Raw genomic sequence first — 19,551 nt, forward strand, 5'->3', positions numbered from 1 at the left:
TATATTTATATTACATGCAGTATTACTAATAATATTGCAGTATAGTCGTATAATATAATATATTGTATGTATATATACTTGTAAACCGCCCCGAGTCCCCTTCGGGGTGAGAAAGGCGGGATATAAATGGCGCAAATAAAGAAATAAATAAATAGATATTGATTTTATAATTCTTATTTACCTTTCCACTGAAGTGGAGTTTGGCTACAGTAGAGTCTCACTTATCCAACGTAAACGGGCCGGCAGAATGTTGGATAAGCGAATATGTTGGATAATAAAGGAGAGACTAAGGAACAGCCTATTAAACATCAAATTAGGTTATGATTTTACAAACTAAGCACCAAAACATCATGTTATACAACAAATTTGACAGAAAAAGTAGTTCAATACACAGTAATGCTATGTAGTAATTACTGTATTTATGAATTTAGCACCAAAATATCACGATGCATTGAAAACATTGACTACAAAAATACGTTGGATATGTCAGGGTATTGTGTATTGTGAAATGTTAAAATCAATCTGGGTTGTTAGAAATGCCTTCTGTGTTAGTTTTTGGCAAGGCATTTCAGTAGTTATGGAGTTAATAAGAATCTGCTATGATTGACGTATCACAAGACCAATGGGGTCAAGTTTGTTTGACCGGGACTTCCTTCTTGGTCTGTGGAATGCAGGGGAGTGTCGTCTGTTAGAGTGTGTTCAGCGTGAGCATTCTCTGGAGATGGACTATGAATGCCATGCTCTGAAGCCGAGAAATGAAACTGTAAATAGTTATGTAAACAAAGCTTTACAACAGTTGGATTTTAACTGAACCCTTCGCCTGCTGAAGTGTTTCTTGACCAGTGCTGTTTCTCCACATGGGAAGACAGTCTGGAGAAGGAGGTGAGACCGGGATGATGTTTTTGGAACCCACTCTGCACGGCTACCAGGGTCTCACCCCAGCCTCGTCACCCCTGACAGGATAATCCAGAACGTTGGATAAGTGAGTGTTGGATAAGTGAGACTCTACTGTATTTCGAAGCAGCTCAAAGCCTCAGGAGGACCTAGCAAGTCTACCCCAAACTTTATCAAACTAAACCCTGTAATTAATGTATTGATTGATATTTTGGGGTATGCGGTGTTCATCCATATTGTGGGTGGTTAGAATGAAATGTCTTGGGAAGGCCCCTCTTCCCACCCTCTCTATTTACACCACCACCACCACCCCCGGGAATGGAGATTGATGTACCCTTAGTCAAGATCCCTCTCCTCATGATCTCCCTCATTTCAGCCAATCAGGAGGGAGGCACAGGAGGTCTGAATCGCTGTCAAAGTGTCTTGAAAGTCATGGTTTTTTCAGCCAAGGTATGCTGGGACATCTTCAAGTGGTAACTCGGCACTTGCATCCCTTTTGGACAAATTGCAACACATCTCGGTTGTTTGCTTTCAAACTCAGATAACTTTGTTCTCTGTCCTGACCGATCTGCTTTAATGGAACCTCACCAGGTATGGACTCACCTGGCTGAGTTTCAGCGTTGCAATAATGCGGGTCACAGAGGCTATGAAACTTCCAAAGTCATTCTCACTGTGATAAGTGCCTAAATCTGAATGAGAACTATGTTGAAATGTACTATTTCAGTGTGGCTTTCAACTGCATATCGTAAGTGGTTTATCCTATATTTTGTTCTTTTTTAATTCCAAAACGTCATGTACTTTCTGGATAGCCCTCGTATATACTTGGATCAACCGCTGCCATCAGAAGTGACCAGTAAATAGATGTTAAAGCAGGGGCAGATAATCAAGGCACATTGTCCTGCTTTCTTTCTAAACCCTTGTCCACATGGATGAACACAAACGCATGAGGTCCCACGAGGAAGATGTTAATGTGGGATTTGTGTATTGATAGTGTTTTATTTCTTTATTTATTTCAATTATTTATACCCCGCCCTTCTCACCCAAGGGGACTCAGGGCGGCTTGCAAGTGGCAATTGATGCCGTTACACTGATATACAATAAACTAAAACGTTAAAACAGTTAAAGGAGTCATAAAATACAATATACAAAGTTTGAAACAATGCAAAGTGCTTATGCCATTCATCCACCAGACCTTATACAAGAGCCTTAATTTAAATGCAATTTGTGTCTTGCCTGTATTGCATACTGATTGCATCATCCAGAGTGTTCCATAGTGTGGAAAGAGTTAATTGCCAAGAAGCTATGATGACCTTGATGTGCGGCTGGAACCAGGGAGTATCCAGACACAAGTGTTTGTGCATTACTGATTGTGTCCGTTGAGTTGAGTTCTGTCTGCCTAGAGTGAGAGTCAAGTCCTGTGTTCGTCTATTGTCTGTAAGTCTGTTTATCTTGATTATTACTGCTTACAGTAAAACTTGTATATAGTTTTACCAACGTCTCTGATTGTCTCTTCGTTCTGCGTTCCACTGATTCCATCCAACTACTGCTGCGCTGCTAATACTCTGACAGAAGAAAGCCTTTAATTGCAAGGACTTGGGAGACATCTTTGACTAGGACTACAACTCCCAGGACTTTTTATAGCATTTATGGGAATTGTAGTCCAAGAGAGGCCTTCCCTCCACTCTCGGGAGCAAGGATTCCCAAACTCTATTCCTCCGGGATTTCCTGGACTTCAACACCCAGAAGCCCCAGCTGCCTTGGCCCAAGATCAGGGATTCTGGGACATTTATTTATTTACAGTATTTCTATTCCGCCCTTCTTTCTCACCCGGAAGGGGACTCAGGGTGGATCACAATGTGCACATACATGGCAAACATTCCATGCCATATGAACATAGAGACAGAGAAGCAGAGGCAATTTAACCTTCTCCAACTTCCAGAGATGCTCGATTTTGGCCACGGCGGGAACAGCTGCTTCATCATCCACTGTGACACCTTGATGGATACTTCCTCATTCCAAAAGGCTGCTGGACGATTTTTATGGTGTCATAAATTAGCCTCCGTGCATAAGAGGTATCTAAATTCCTATCTTTCGGTTGTTTGGGTCAACAACGAGCAGGGGCTATTTCTTAGTGGTTGGGTGCTCACTCCGGCATGGGCTGGCCTCGAACTTATGACCACTTGGTCATAGTGATTTACTGCAGCTGGCTACATAACCAGTTGCGCCACAACCCGTGGACTTCAACACCCAGAAGCTTCAGCTACCTTGGTCCAAGATCAGGGATTCTGGGACATGGAGTCCCCAGGAGGTGGAAGGCCAGGACTTGGGAAGGAAGCCTCCTGAGAAGGGACCAGGCTTCCACGGCTGAACAGCTCTTACCATCAGGAAATGCTTCCTAATGTTTAGGTGGAAGCTTCTTTCCCGCAAGGTGAATCTGTTGCTTTATATTTCAGTCTCCAGAACAGCAGGAAAACCTTTCCCTGTTCTCCTCAAAGGGACATCCTTCCAAATATTGGCTCTCTTGTCCCCTCGGCCTTTTTCCCCCTCCGAACTAAACACACCCAGCTCCCTCGGAGACATTCTAGCACCTCAAACTCTTGCTTGAATTGTGCTGCCCAGAAGTGGACACAGGGTTATTCCAGGTCAGGTCTGATCAAAGCGTAGAAGAGAGTCGACTAAAACTGACCTGGATCTAGACATCACCCTCCCATCCGTACAACCTAGAATCACATTGGCTTTTCAAAGCTGCTGTATCACACTCTTTTATTTATTCAAAGACAAAAAAAGAAAAGAAAAAGAAACCCAAGTCTGTTTACACAAATTACAGTTTTGGTATTTAAAAACAATATTTTTACACTAATATTTTTTTAAAGAACTTCTTAACAAATATAAAGGGAACAAAGGCACACACCTGCACAATAAGAACAAAACTGACAACAAACACTAGTCACCAAAACTCTCACTCGCTATATGATTTGTATCTCTACTCTATTTCCTTTCAATGCTGTTCTATATATTTTTTTGACATTGTAACCAGGTTTACTTGTTGTTGCATAGTCATGTATATACACCATATCCTTGGACTGTTTTCCATTTGAGATTGATGTATGTTTTGTTTCATGTGTTACATAATAAGATAGTACCCAGTTGGGACTGTAAATAAAATACTTATCAATACAGTAGAGTCTCACTTATCCAAGCTAAACGGGCCGGCAGAAGCTTGGATAAGTGAATATGTTGGATAATAAGGAAGGATTAAGAAAAAGCTTATTAAACATCAAATTAGGTTATGATTTTACAAATTAAGCACCAAAACTTCATGTTATACAACAAATTTGACAGAAAAAGTAGTTCAATACGCAGTAATGTTATGTTGTAATTACTGTATTTATGAATTTAGCACCAAAATATTACGATATATTGAAAACATGAACTACAAAAATGGCTTGGATTATCCAGAGGCTTGGATAAACGAGGCTTGGATAAGTGAGACTCTACTGTACAAGCATACTGTCTTATGAATACATACATTTAAATTTGTATGAGAACATGTATATTTTAAGTTTTTTTTCTGTTTTTTTCCTCCCCAAAGGGAATTTTTATTAATCATTATTTTATAATACATAATCATAGTTACATTTTCCTTTTCCATTCCCTTCTCCCACCCCACCCTCTTCCCTGTTGACAACTTAAACCTTATTTTCTTGTTACATGAGCCTTCTTTCCATTCTTTCCAATTTTTTCTTCGAACTTTCGTCATATGGTTTAACAATCTGTAGCCATCTGCTAAATGGATTCCATATTTCTTTAATTTTCTTCTCTTTGTCTGACCATGGTTTTTTTTGCTTCTTATAATGTCCATAATATCCAGTTGTATTTGATCCCACATATATTCATACCATTTTTCAAGTGTCCATTTCTTTTTATCCTTCCACCCCCACACTATTACTGCATGTACGGCTCTAAACATTATCATCATTAATTCTGGTCTTGGTCCTTAATTCTTCTGTCTCCATATATCCCTATTAACAGAATTTGCATATTTATATCAAATTTGGTTTTAGTATGTAATTCAATCTGGGTTAGAGTTTGGTTCCAATTTATTTTTTATCTCTTCACACTCCCACCATAGATGAGAGTACCATGACTCCCGACTCCCACAATGCCAACATTTGGGATTTAACCCCTGAATCATGTGTGCCAGCTGAATTGGTGTTCTGTACCATTTCGTAATTATTTTCAGTTCTAATTCCTTATATTTGCCTATTTTTATTTTATTTAAACCATTAACTATCTTTTCTTTTCCTAGGCCCCCCTCCTTTTCACTTCACTTCACTTCACTTTATTTCTTAATTAGTCACTCTCCACCAGAGTGCTCCGAGCGACTTACAATTTAAAATATCATTCCACAATATAAAAAACATTCATCATAAAAACATTCAACCTAAAAACATTCAGCAGTGACTATTTGGCAAATTAGATCTGATTTACTTAAATGCACAACCAAACAGCCAAGTCTTGAGCGCTTTTCCAAAAGGTCGCAACTCCAACATTGCTGTAAGATATGGAGGCCATGAGTTCCACAGAATTGGAGCAGAGGCCGAAAAGGCTCTACGCCTTGTAGCTTCCAGGTGTACCTCCCTAGGGCCCAGTACGTATAGGAGATTTTTCTGGGAGGATCGGAGTGACCACTGATGGAAGAAAGGAAGGAGGCGGTCCCTAAGATATAATGGTCCTTGGCCATTTCGAGCTCTAAATGTCAGGATCAGTATCTTGTAAGAGATCCGATGTTCTATTGGTAGCCAATGCAGTTGTTTCAGAATCGGTGTAATATGGGATCTTATAGATGATCCCGCTAGCAGCCTGGCCGCCGCATTTTGGACCATTCGGATCTTCTGGGTTTTTATCTTCGGAAGGCCGGCATATAAGGCGTTACAATAATCCAACACGGATTTACCAAAAACAAGTCATGCCAGACTAATCTGATCTCTTTTTTCGATAGAGTTACGAGTTGGGTCGATACAGGGAATGCCGTGGATGTAGCATATCTAGATTTCAGTAAGGCCTTCGACAAAGTCCCCCACGACCTTCTGGCAAACAAACTAGTAAAATGTGGGCTAGACAAAACTACGGTTAGGTGGATCTGTAATTGGCTAAGCGAACGAACCCAAAGGGTGCTCACCAATGCGTCGTCTTCATCATGGAAAGAAGTGACAAGTGGAGTGCCGCAGGGCTCCGTCCTGGGCCCGGTTCTGTTCAACATCTTTATTAACGACTTAGACGAAGGGTTAGAAGGCACGATCATCAAGTTTGCAGATGACACCAAACTCGGAGGGATAGCTAACACTCCAGAAGACAGGAGCAGAATTCAAAACGATCTTGACAGACTAGAGAGATGGGCCGAAACTAACAAAATGAAGTTCAACAGGGACAAATGCAAGATACTTCACTTCGGCAGAAAAAATGGAAATCAAAGATACAGAATGGGGGACGCCTGGCTTGACAGCAGTGTGTGCGAAAAAGATCTTGGAGTCCTCGTGGACAACAAGTTAAACATGAGCCTACAATGTGATGCGGCAGCTAAAAAAGCCAATGGGATTTTGGCCTGCATCAATAGGGGAATAACGTCTAGATCCAGGGAAGTCATGCTCCCCCTCTATTCTGCCTTGGTCAGACCACACCTGGAATACTGTGTCCAGTTTTGGGCACCGCAGATGAAGGGAGATGCTGACAAGCTGGAAAGCGTCCAGAGGAGGGCAACTAAAATGATTAAGGGTCTGGAGAACAAGCCCTATGAGGAGAGGCTTAAAGAGCTGGGCATGTTTAGCCTGCAGAAGAGAAGGCTGAGAGGAGACATGATAGCCATGTACAAATATGTGAGGGGAAGTCATAGGGAGGAGGGAGCAAGCTTATTTTCTGCTGCCCTGCAGACTAGGACACGGAACAATGGCTTCAAACTACAGGAAAGGAGATTCCACCTGAACATCAGGAAGAACTTCCTCACTGTGAGGGCTGTTCGGCAGTGGAACTCTCTCCCCCGGGCCGTGGTGGAGGCTCCTTCTTTGGAGGCTTTTAAGCAGAGGCTGGATGGCCATCTGTCGGGGGTGCTTTGAATGCGATTTCCTGCTTCTTAGCGGGGGGTTGGACTAGATGGCCCTTGAGGTCTCTTCCAACTCTACTATTCTATGATTCTATGATTCTATGATTCTATGATTCTATGGTGACTGTTACATGGATGACCGTTGCCAATGCTTCTGTCAAGAGTTAGGATGCCAATTTCCTTGCCTGGCGAAGATGAAAAAAGGCCTGCTTACTTATGGCAGTGATCTGGGCCTCCATCGTCAGCGATGAGTCCAACACAACCCCAAGGCATTTAACAGTAGCAGACGGAACCAGAACTTCCCCATCGAGATCAGGCAGTGACTGGGTTAACTCTGGTGGCTGGCCAGGCATGGGGCTTTTGATGGATACGCAGACTTTTACTGTGATTGAAGCTCTTTCCACATTCCATGCATTCATGTGGCTTCTCCCCCGTGTGGGTCCTTTGATGGGACCGTAGATGTCCACTCTGACTGAAGCTCTTTCCACATTCCATGCATTTATGTGGCTTCTCCCCTGTATGAATTCTTTCATGGGAACGTAGACTGCCACTCCGACTGAAGCTTTCTCCACATTCTATGCATTTATGTGGTTTCTCCTGTGTGGGTCCTTTGATGGGAACGTAGATGTCCACTCTGACTGAAGCTTTTTCCACATTCTATGCATTTATGTGGCTTCTCCCCTGTGTGCGTCCTTTGATGGCTACGTAGACTGTCACTCCGACTGAAGCTCTTTCCACATTCTATGCATTTAAGTGGCTTCTCCCCTGTGTGGGTCCTTTGATGGGTACGTAGACTGTCACTCCGACTGAAGCTCTTTCCACAGTCCATGCATTTATAGGGCTTCTCCCCTGTGTGGGTCCTTTGATGGGAACGTAGATGGTGACTCCGACTGAAGCTCTTTCCACATTCCATGCATTTATGTGGCTTCTCCCCAGTGTGGGTCCTTTGATGGGAACGTAGTTTATCACTGTGACTGAAGCTCTTCCCACATTCCATGCATTTATGTGGCTTCTTCCCTGTGTGGGTCCTTTGATGGGAACGTAGTTTATCACTGTGACTGAAGCTCTTCCCACATTCCATGCATTTATATGGCTTCTCCCCTGTGTGGGTCCTTTGATGGGAACGTAATTTGTCACTCCGACTGAAGCTCTTCCCACATTCCATGCATTTATAGGGCTTCTCCCCTGTGTGGGTCCTTTGATGGGTACGTAGATTGCCACTGCAACTGAAGCTTTCTCCACATTCTATGCATTTATGTGGCTTCTCCCCTGTGTGGGTCCTTTGATGGGAACGTAGACGGCCACTCTGACTGAAGCTTCCTCCACATTCTATGCATTTATGTGGCTTCTCCCCTGTGTGGGTCCTTTGATGGGTACGTAGACTGTCACTCCGACTGAAGCTCTTCCCACATTCCATGCATTTATAGGGCTTCTCCCCTGTGTGGGTCCTTTGATGGGTACGTAGATTGCCACTGCAACTGAAGCTTTCTCCACATTCTATGCATTTATATGGCTTCTCCCCTGTGTGGGTCCTTTGATGGGAACGTAGACGGCCACTCTGACTGAAGCTTCCTCCACATTCTATGCATTTATGTGGCTTCTCCCCTGTGTGGGTCCTTTGATGGGTACGTAGACTGTCACTCCGACTGAAGCTCTTTCCACATTCCATGCATTTATAGGGCTTCTCCCCTGTGTGGGTCCTTTGATGGGAACGTAGATTGCCACTCTGACTGAAGCTTTCTCCACATTCTATGCATTCATATGGCTTCTTCCCTGTATGAGTCCGTTCATGGGAATGTAGATTGCCACTGTGACTGAAGCTTTCTCCACATTCCATGCATTTATAGGGCTTCTCCCCTGTGTGGGTCCGTTCATGTAGAGTAAGAGAACTTTTCCAATCAAATTGTTTCCCACATTCCACACACTGATGTAACTTCTCCCCTGTGTGTGATCTAGGATAGGGAGGTAGAGGACTTGCCATTCTTTTATATTTATAATTCAAATATTATGCCAGGGGTTCACAGATATAACCTCCTGAACAGCAGTCTTTGTATTGCTGTAGCCTTCTGCTCGCTTTCCCAAGACTGTCTTTTTTCAGCATAATCTTATTTCCTCCTCTTAACTGCATAGGTTTGTAGCTTGAAATATATTTTTTACTACTTATTTTTTCTTGTTTTCATTGCTGTGTATCTTGAAGTCACTTTAGACTTAGAGCACTCCTCGGGCAAAGCTCTCACGTGTTCTTCGCAGAGATTTTTCAGAAGTTACCTGCAGACAAATGAGGGGAAAATCTCTTCAGGAGTTGAACAGAGAAAGATCTCATGGAACATGAAAAACAAGTCTCGTGTTGTAGCAAACCCAGGGGAAGAGGGAAGGTGCCCATTGCCTGGTGAGAAATGCTTCAATACTTGCCCAACAACAAACAATCCCTCCTCAGGGACAAAGGGGACGGTGCACAAAGGTTCTCTGCACAAAATAAAATACAACCCTACAAATTAAAATCCAAAACTGCAGCAAAAGTGCAGGTATAACAGGCTGTGAACTGTGAACATTTATTTTGGCATCTTTCGCTGAATTAAATGATTCTCATATATGGTCTGGCTTATATAAATTACTATAATAATATTTAAAAGCCTGAATATTGATACCATCCGTTAATATTTTATCCTCATGTTGTATCTTAACAATGAGTCCCTTTTGGGGTAGAGAAAGGCGGGGTAGAAATGTCGTGAATAAATAAATAATAAATTAACACATTATTTGGCATTTCTTTCCTCAATGTATATGCTAACCATTTCCCTGGTTTGTTAGCTGATTCAAAGTATTTTTGTTTTGCATTCTTCATTTTAGTTTCCAATTCATTAACTAGTAACATCGATAATGGCATTTGTACGAGTTATATCTGAGTTAGAATGTTTGAATTCAAAGGATTTTTCTTTAACTCCTCTTCTTTATTTTTAATTTCATCTGAAATTATCGGAACATTTTCCTGTCTATTCTTTCTCATTTCAGTGTTGCGTTTTATAAAGTATCCTCTAATATAAGCCGTACTGGCATCCCATACTGTTCGAAAATCTGTAACTTAATTTAAATTAAATTCCTTTTTCTTTCAGTTTTTCTTTACAATTCTCAATTATGTCCTCTTTTTGCAGTAGTGATTCATTCAGTTGCCATCTAAGTGTAATTACTAGAGTCACAGGATTATGATCTGAGATAGTTTTGAGTAGGATTTCTGTCTTTTGAACATAGGTTGTAAGTTTGGCAGATATCCGTATCATATCAATTCTAGAGAAAGTCTTTTGTCTTTCTGAAAAATGTGTACCGTATATACTCGAGTAAAAGCTGAGGCACCTAATTTTACCACAAAAAAACTGGAAAAAATTATTCACTCGAGTATAAGGAAAGGGTGAGAAATGCAGCAGCTACTGGTAAATTTCAAAATAAAAATAGATAGCAATACAATTATATTAATTGAGGCATCAGTAGGTTAAATGTTTTGAATATTTACATACAACTGTAATTTAGCTTTTAGACTGTCCAACTCTGATTAAATCATTATTCTAACCTTCTTTAATGTAAATGTGCTTACATATCCTTCCATTAATCACCGTAGTTTATTTTAACTATACATTTTGAGGGAAATGCAGTGTGTGTATGAATAAAGAAAAGTGGGAAAGACGAGGTCCCAGGAGAGGAAGGTGTGCACTGTGGCGAGAGAGGAGGAGAGGAAGGCGTGTGCTGCATGAGAAAGGAGGAGAGGAAGGTGCAGGACAGGAAGGAGCTGGGTTGCTGTGCGGAAAGATGAAGACCTTCTTTCAGCCCAATACTTTCCCAGCGTGACCCTCACCCGAGTATAAGCTGGGGGGGGGGGGGAGGGCATTCTTTATATTCTTTAGCATCCCACCCAAGAGTTTGTCTTTCTTTGGTGAAGTCACTCCATTCCAATCTCCCATAAGGCACCAGTTTTCATCATGGAGGTCTGATAACTTTGTTGCTGTGAGTTTTCCGGGCTGTATGGCCATGGTCCAGAAGCATTATCTCCTGACGTTTTGCCCACATCTATGGCAGGCATCCTCATTTGGCTCTCAGCTGGGCTCTGTCAGCAGGACAGGAAAAAGGATTCCTCCTAAACATGAGGAAGGACTTCCTGAGGGTAAGAGGAAGAGCCGTTTGGCAGGGGAACTCTCTGGCTCTGAGTCCGGAGGATTTAGTCAGAGGCTGGATGGCCATCTGTCGGGAGGGCTCTGCCTGTGTTTCCCTGCCTGGCAGAAGGGGGTGGGGCTGGGTGGCCCTTGGGGCCTCTCTCAACTCTCTGGCTTCTGGGATTCCTCGTGTCTCAGTCCTAGGCCAAGGCTGCCGCCGCCTCCTCCTCCTCCTCCTCCTCCTCCTCCTCCAGGACTTGGGAGACATATTTGTCTTGGAATACAACTCCCAGGTTCCTCCAGCACTCATGCCAAGACCTTTTGTAGGGTTTATGGGAGTTGTAGTCCAAGAGAGAAATTCCCTTCAGGGAGAGAGGCAGGGTTAAAAATAAAGTTATTACTATTACTATTTAATTATAATCATTATTCCCTCCACTCTCTGGAGCAGGGACTCCCAAACTCTATTCCTCTGGGATTTCTTGGGCTTCAACACCCAGAAGCCTCAGCTGCCTTGGCCCAAGATCAGGGATTCTGGGACATGGAGTCCCCAGGAGGTGGAAGGCCAGGGCTTGGGAAGGGAGGCTCCTGAGAGGGGACAAGGCTTCCACGGCTGAACAGCTCTTACCATCCAGAAATGATTCCCAATGTTTAGTTGGAAGCTTCTTTCCCGCGATGTGAATCAATGGCTTTATATTTTAGTTGCTAGAGAAGCAGGAAAATCTTAGTCTCTTATATCTTAGTCTCCAGAACAGCAGGAATAACTTGCCCTTTTCTCCTCAGTGGGACATCCTTCCAAATGTCGGCTCTCCTGTCCCCTCAGCCTTTCTTTCTCTCAAAGCTAAACATACTCATACTCTCAAGTCCGCCTCACCTTTCTGCACCTGCTGGTCCTTCTCCTTCTGCAGGGCCTCCGCCACAGGACGGCCTTCTCTGCCGAGGGAAGAATCCGAGTTATGGGTCTGGGGCCATTTTCAAAAAGGGAAAGCAGCACACAATAGCAGTTCAGCAAATAGGAACTGCTAATGCCAGCAGTGGAACAATGATGTTTCTGCAATTCAGGGAGCAGAGTCCAGCCTGAAAAGTTCCACAAGACTTTATTCAAAGAGCTATATACAGTAGAGTTCTAGTTATCCGAATTCCAGTTATCCGACCTACCGTATTATCTGACATGCTTGCCGGCGGAATGAGACTCTTCCCTTCAGCAAGCACCCGGTTTGGGGAAGCCTGGTGTGTGTTGTTAGGCAGCAACACGCACTGGACTTCCCTAAACTGGGTGCTCACCGGAGGAATGAGGCCCATCCATCCGGCAAGCACCCGCACTGTGGAGAAGCCTAGCATCACACACCTGGCTTCCCTAAAGCGCGGGTGCTTGCCAGAGGGACGAGACTATTATCCGAAATTTCCAGTTATCCGACATTCCACCCACCCGTTTATGTCAGATTATCGGAACTCTACTGCAACTAGACAGGAAAGTTAGCAGAACCTGGCTATCTAAGTAACTGCAGACATCTTGTCTCTCTCTGATGGCAGAAATGAAAACCATGTTGTGATGTTTTGGCCTAGCTTTTTCCCTCTTCTGCTTCACTTTCTTGTTTAGTTCTCCCTTGTGTGGAATTTTCCATTTGTACTTAGTTTTAGGGGTGGAGCTTAAAACCCCCCAGAGGCCTGGCTCAGTTGGTTTAGCCCTTTTGACCCAGAGCTTGCCTCAAAGGCTTTTCCCTCCTTTTTATTCTGTGTCAGAGTTTTAGAGGAGAAGGCCAGAAATTGTCTGGGTTCCTTGGCCTTGGCAATCCAGACAGGCATTCTATAGCAAGTATTTACCCATAGTGTAGTATTTACCCATAGTCTAGTATTTACCATATAGACACTAAAGCTAGTATTAACCATTATAGCTAGTACTTTACCTATAGCCTAGTACTATACCATCAGCATAGCCTAGTATTTACTATTATAGCATAGTGTACTTCACCATAGTTTTGTACTTTACCATCTTAGTTCTGTATTATATCAATATAAACAAGTATTTACCAACAATATAATCCAGTATTTTACCTTCAATAGCCGAGTATTTTACCAAGTATAGTCAAGTATTTATTACCAGTGTAACTAAGTTCAACCAACAAACTTCGTCTTTGTAATATATTATTTTGATTCGTCTTTCAAGAACCCTGACTGAAGTTAACTTTGCTTTTTGTTCCCAGTAAACTTATTTTGGCTAACTTTACCCTGCCTCAAGAGTCTTTATTTTAAAGAACTGAAGTACATCAGAGGGTAAACCGATAGCCACCGGGTACAGGCAGATATCATAGTTTTCCTTTTAACCCTGGTGTGCCATCACACATTTTCATATTCATTTGACACAGCATGCTGCAGCAAGGCGTTTCACAGATCCCACAGTAACAGCCTCAACTTGGAATTGGTACTGGGCTGAGGGATGCCAGCAACAGCCCCAGCAGAAGCACAGATCGCTAACTCTCACTCCTCTAACTTCCCTTGGCCACTTTGTAACAAACCCCCTAACGAAGTGTATCTACCTTTCCTAATCCTATCTGGCAACACTGTATCTTTCCTGACTCCGCGGATCCCCGCAGGCTCCTCGGGGACTAGTATCCCCGGAGCGGGGAAATGCAGTCTTTCAAATTGCGTATTCCGGTTCTCTGCTTTGAACTTCTGTAACCGGGGTTCGCCAATCTTCATCGGACCAACGACATTCTAACCCGATGCTAATTGTAAGACTAACTGCTATCTCGGATTTTGCTGCTTTTGCTTCTAACCCTCTCAAATCCACATTTTCGTTCAATTGGAAACCCCTATTCAAACTGAAGGAACGCTTTGAGGTTCTGTGATTCTTTTTGGTGCCTCTTTTTCTGTCAATGGAAGGATCATCCGGGGGGGGGGGGGGGGTGCCTGAATGGCACCATGGACCCTTGAGACCTTCCTTTGTGCTTCCTCTTTTGACCCCGACTTTCAGCGAGTTGTTTTTACTATTTTTATGAATTGGATCCCCTTTTTTATGAATGAACTCTGGCTTTTTATGAATGGACATTAGCAGATCTTTTGCCTTGCTGAACCACAAATGTCTTTCATGAATTTCCTGTCCTTGGGACTCCCTTCCCCCACCCTGTATGCACCCCAAAATCATCCTTGGGCCTCTCTCCTTAAGTGTCAGGGGTCCCCAGAAGCTCCTTCCTTACAAGGAGCCATGGGGTACCCCAAAAAAATCCTCTTTTCCTCTGTGAGCAGTCTGACTTTCGTGAAGCATGGGTTCCCAGACTGTCGATGGGGCTATTTGCGTACATGTACCCCAGATCTCCACAAAGGCGGGCCTCCGCTCAGACGGAAAAACCCCAACCTTTGTGGACCCTCATGTATATGGTATATTCAAATATAGAGGTTTTTAAGAAAATAATCTATATCTATATATATATAAAGGTAATGAAATTTCAGCCTAGGACAAAACAACAAAACTACACATCCCAGAAAAACTAAACTTGGCAGCACAAGCCCTCATTCATGCCTCTAGGTTCATACAACAAAAAGAAAAGAAAAATAAAGTCCTAATTAGAGGGAGAGGAATAATTGTTTTTTATCCAATTGCTGCCAGTTAGAAGGCTAAGCTCTGCCAACTTGGTCTCCTAGCAACCTATCAGCCCAGGAGAAAGGCAGAATTAGGCCTCTTCCAAACTGCCTATAAATTACAGATTATCTGATTTGAACTGGATTATATGGCAGTGTAGACTCAAGGCCCTTCCACACAGCTATATTACCCACTTATAATCTTAAATTATCTGCTTTCAACTGGATTATCTTGAATCCACACTGCCAGATAATTCACTTCAGTGTGCATTTTATACAGCTGTGTAGAAGGGGCCTCATATAATCCAGTTCTAAACAGATAATATAAGATTATAAATATACAGCAGAGTCACTCTTATCCAACATAAACAGGCTGGCAAAATGTTGGATAAGTGAATATGTTGGATAATAAGAAGGGATTCAGAAAAAGCCTACTAAACATCAAATTAGGTAATGATTATACAAATTAAGCACCAAACATCATGTTATACAACAAATTTGACAGAAAAAGTAGTTCAGTGCTCAGTAATGCTATGTTGTAATTACTGTATTTACAAATTTAGCACCAAAATATCACAGTGAATTTAAAACATTGACTACTAAAAGGCAGACTGCGTTGGATAATCCAGAACACTGGATAAGAGAATGTTGGATAAGTGAGATTCTACTGTAATGTAATATGAAATAATTACTGTGGTAATCCAGTCCAACCCAATTCTGCCATGGAGGACACAATCCAAGCACGCCCAACAGATGGCCACCCAGCCTCTCAATAATAAGAATAAGAAGATCATACAATCATAAGGTTAGCAGACACCCCTAAGGATCATCCAGTTCTACTTCCTTATATCATGCAGGACGACACAAACCAAGGACTCTTGACAGATGGCCATCCAAGATCTGCACAATAATAATACAAATTGAATCATAGAATCAGACAGTTAGGAGACACCTCTAAAGGCCATCCAGTCTGTAAAGAAGTGTGTTTTTATTTTGATTTATAGATGTCATGTTTAATTTCGTTTTAAAAGTCATGTTTGGCTATGTTTAAAAGGGTATTAGTTACCAGTGTGTGGGGGGATGGTAACCAGCTCAGCATTCTGAGGCAGGTTACCATAGAAACGAGGGCGGAGCCAACCGCCGTTTGAAGGAAAAGGAGGGAATGTTTTAAAAAACAGTTTAGTCTGTGATTTTAGTCACAGGGAAGACACTGGTTCCAGGTTAGGGATACCAGGGAAACTCAGATCTCTAGTGGTGTTGAATTAAGAAAGTTAGGAACTTGTTTAGGTTTATTGGTAGAGTCTGAGTAGTAAGGGGAAGTAATCCCAGTTAGATCCAAAGTGATCAGTTAGTAGTTTTGGTTGGGAAAGGAAAGGGGAAAGTATTTGAAAGAGTATTCATCATAAGTTATATTTGCAACTGATTAAGAAAGTTTAATTCTGAGAAGCAATATTGTAACCACCAAGCTCTGTGCCTGAAATAAACTTATTTTTTTTTGTTCTTTCCATATCCAAGTCTCTGTCACATATATTCAAAACTAAGTTACGATACCATCTAAAGTAAATAAGAAGAATAAAGAAAATAAATTCCCCTCTGCCTGACATCTCCACAATTGGTGGCAGCGGTTAAAATAATAATAATATACAATCCTAAGGTTAGCAGATACCCCTAAGGATCATCCAGTTCAACTTCCTTATATCATGCAGGAGGACACAATCCAACCACTCCTGACAGATTGTCATCCAATATCTGCACAATAATAATACACATCGAATCATAGCATCAGACAGTTAGGAGACGTCCCTAAAGGCCATCCAGTCCAACCCAATTCTGCCATGCAGGACACAATCCAAGCACTCCCAATAGATGGTCAGCCAGCCTCTCAATAATAATACAGTAGGGTCTCACTAATCCAAGCCTTGTAGTCAATGTTTTCAATAAATCGTGATATTTTGGTGCTAAATTCATAAATACAGTAATTACAATATAACATTACTGTGTATTGAACTACCCTTTCTGTCAAATTTGTTGTATAACATGATGTTTTGGTGCTTAATTTGTAAAATCATAACCTATTTTGATGTTTAATAGGCTTTTCCTTAATCCCGCCTTATTATCCAAGATATTCGCTTATCGAAGCTTCTGCTGGCCCGTTTAGCTTGGATAAGTTTGTCCCTCCTTTGTTACTCCCCCCAACATCTATCCTCTAGACTGTTTTCACTATCTCATGTCCCTGTTCCCCATGGTTTTATTCTTATCTCTTCTTACCCCGAGTTTTAACTTTGTGTCCATGCGGCCCGCCCTTGTTATGTTGCTTTTGCTTTGATTTTGTTCTGTACTGTGCATTGTTATTCTTGTATTGTTTAATTGTATTTTGATATGTTGTTTTTATATTTTGTTATATTGTACTGTCTTGGGCATGGCCCCGTGTAAGCCACCCCGAGTCCCCGTTGGGGAGATGGTGGCGGGGTATAAATAAAGTTTTATTATTATTATTATAAGTGAGACTCTACTGTAATAACTAAGGATCATCCAGTTCAACTTCCTTATATCGTGCAGGAGGACACAATCCAACCACTCCTGACAGATGGCCATCCAAGATCTGCACAATAATAATACACATCGAATCATAGCACCAGACAGTTAGGAGAGACCCCTAAAGGCCACGTTGGATAAGTGAGACTCGACTGTAAAACCAAATCGTAAAATCTAAACAAGAAACACGTAACTATGCATTAAAATCGATAAGGCACGAAACGTAAACAACACTTAGACAAGAGGAGACAGAACTGAAACCACCTGCAAGAAATATTAGAATCACGTGGTCCAAATTCGTAGGCCGGGGCCAAAGCCATGGTCCCTGGCCGGTCTCCCGTGTTTACTCCTTGCCCGCCTCCTGTTGTGTGCACCCGTGTCTGTCCGTGGGCGTGTCTGTGGGCGGGGACTGGTCCCCCTCGTCTCCCTCGGAGGGACAGGCGGGGCGTGGAAGTCTGACTAGACGGGCCCGTGTGTGTCTCCGTCTCCTCACCATCACGGAACTAGGCCTCATTAGGACTCTCCTTCCACTCACGCGCGCGAAGATTCCGACGAACACGCCAAGGGCTGGCGCCTCTCCCTCGGCTGGGCCCCACCGGAAGCGCCACCTCACTTCCGCCCCCTGTCTGTCTGTCTCCAAGGGAACGGGGCGGGGCTGGCCATGCCGTGACGTCACCCTGGAGCCCTACTTCCGCCCGGCCCCGTCATGGCGGGCGGAGGCAGGCGCCCAAAGAGAGGCGGGGCTTGGCCTTAAAGGAGCAGGACCGCGGGAAGGAGACGAAGAGAGGGCTAAGAAACTATCCTAGGAACAAAATGCATCATATTGGGTTGCTGTGTTTTCCAGCTGCCTGGCCATGTTCCAGAAGCACTCTCTCCTGACGTTACGAATTTAGCACCAAAATATCACAATACAGTAGAGTCTCACTTATCCAACACTCGCTTAGCCAACATTCTGGATTATCCAACGCATTTTTGTAGTCAATGTTTTCAATATATCATGATATTTTGGTGCTAAATTCGTAAATACAGTAATTACTACATAGCATTACTGCGTATTGAACTACTTTTTCTGTCAAATTTGTTGTATAACATGACATATTGGTGCTTAATTTGTAAAATCATAACCTAATTTGATGTTTAATAGGCTTTTCCTTAATCCCTCCTTATTATCCAAGATATTCGCTTATCCAAGCTTCTGCTGGCCAGTTTATGTTGGATAAGTGAGACTCTACTGTATATTGAAAACATTGACTACAAAAATGCGTTGGATAATCCAGAATGTTGGATAAGCGAGTGTTGGATAAGTGAGACTCTACTGTAATAATAATAACTTTATTCTTATAACCCGCCCTACCGCCCCGAAGGGACTCGGGGCGGCTTACATGGGGCCATGCCCGGACACAACAGCACAAAATCAAAACAAAAACAATAAACAAATCAGCAACAATAAAACATCAACATGGATAAAAACAATCGTAAAAAGTCAATATACAAAACAACGTTAAAATCATGAGTTGGATCAAAAGATCTGGGCCAAGGTGCAGTAAAAATGTCAAGTCATCAGGGAGGGGTTTACACAGCAGGTGTAGTACTTAAAGTGCTAAGTGTAATCCTGAGAATAGCATTGAATGGCCTTGCAGATTCAAAGCCTGGCTGCTTCCTGCCTGACTTTCCGCAGATAGATAATCCCCTCTTGCCTAGTTTCAAATACACCTCCCAACCTCTGAGGATGCCTGCCATAAATGTGGGCGAAACGTCAGGAGAGAATGCTTCTGGAACATGTCCGGACAGCCCAGAAAACTCACAGCAACCCAGTGATGAAAGCCTTCGACAACACAATGCATAATATCAATGGCTGTTTCTGGTGAGCAAGGGAAGGATTATGGGAGCTAGAGTCCAAATAAGTAGCTTTGGATGAATAATGTAATAACACAGGAATCTTTTTTGCATTTTGGACATTGGATTAATATATACCTGATCAACCACTGCCATCAGAAGTGACCAGTAAATGTTAAAGCGGTGGGAGATAATCAAGGCACATTTCCCTTGTTTCTTTCTAAATCCTTGTCTACATGGATTCACACAAACACAAGCGATCCCAGAGGAGCAGGAAAACCTTGCCCTTTTCTCCTCAATGGGACATCCTTCCAAATGTTGGCTCTCTTGTTCCCTCGGCCTTTTTCCCCCTCCGCACTAAACACACTCATCACCCTCGGCCATTCCCTGGAGCCCTTCTCTGGAGACATTCTAGCATCTCGAACTCTTGCTTGAATTGCGCTGCTCAGATCTGGACACAGGGTTATT

At 42.7% G+C, this 19,551-nt stretch overlaps 1 protein-coding gene across 1 annotated transcript; it reads right to left on the reverse strand.

Moving 5' to 3' along the window:
• Positions 1-7,438: 7,438 nt before the first annotated feature.
• Positions 7,439-19,527, reverse strand: LOC107983680 (zinc finger protein 709-like). The gene is made up of 2 exons (XM_062972799.1): positions 17,512-19,527; positions 7,439-9,262 (listed from the first exon to the last, which is right to left on the reverse strand). The coding sequence occupies exon 2, from the start codon at positions 8,973-8,975 to the stop codon at positions 7,578-7,580; it is 1,398 nt and encodes a 465-aa protein (XP_062828869.1). The 5' UTR covers positions 8,976-9,262; positions 17,512-19,527; the 3' UTR covers positions 7,439-7,577.
• Between the last annotated feature and the right edge of the window lie 24 nt (positions 19,528-19,551).

Source organism: Anolis carolinensis, chromosome 2 (assembly GCF_035594765.1).
Source record: "Anolis carolinensis isolate JA03-04 chromosome 2, rAnoCar3.1.pri, whole genome shotgun sequence".
In the NCBI taxonomy this organism is placed as follows: Eukaryota; Metazoa; Chordata; class Lepidosauria; order Squamata; family Dactyloidae; genus Anolis; species Anolis carolinensis.

Excerpts from the sequence above, each read along its gene's own strand:
- LOC107983680 (XM_062972799.1), bottom strand. The coding sequence starts at position 8,975 with ATGGCAAGTCCTCTACCTCCCTATCCTAGATCACACACAGGGGAGAAG.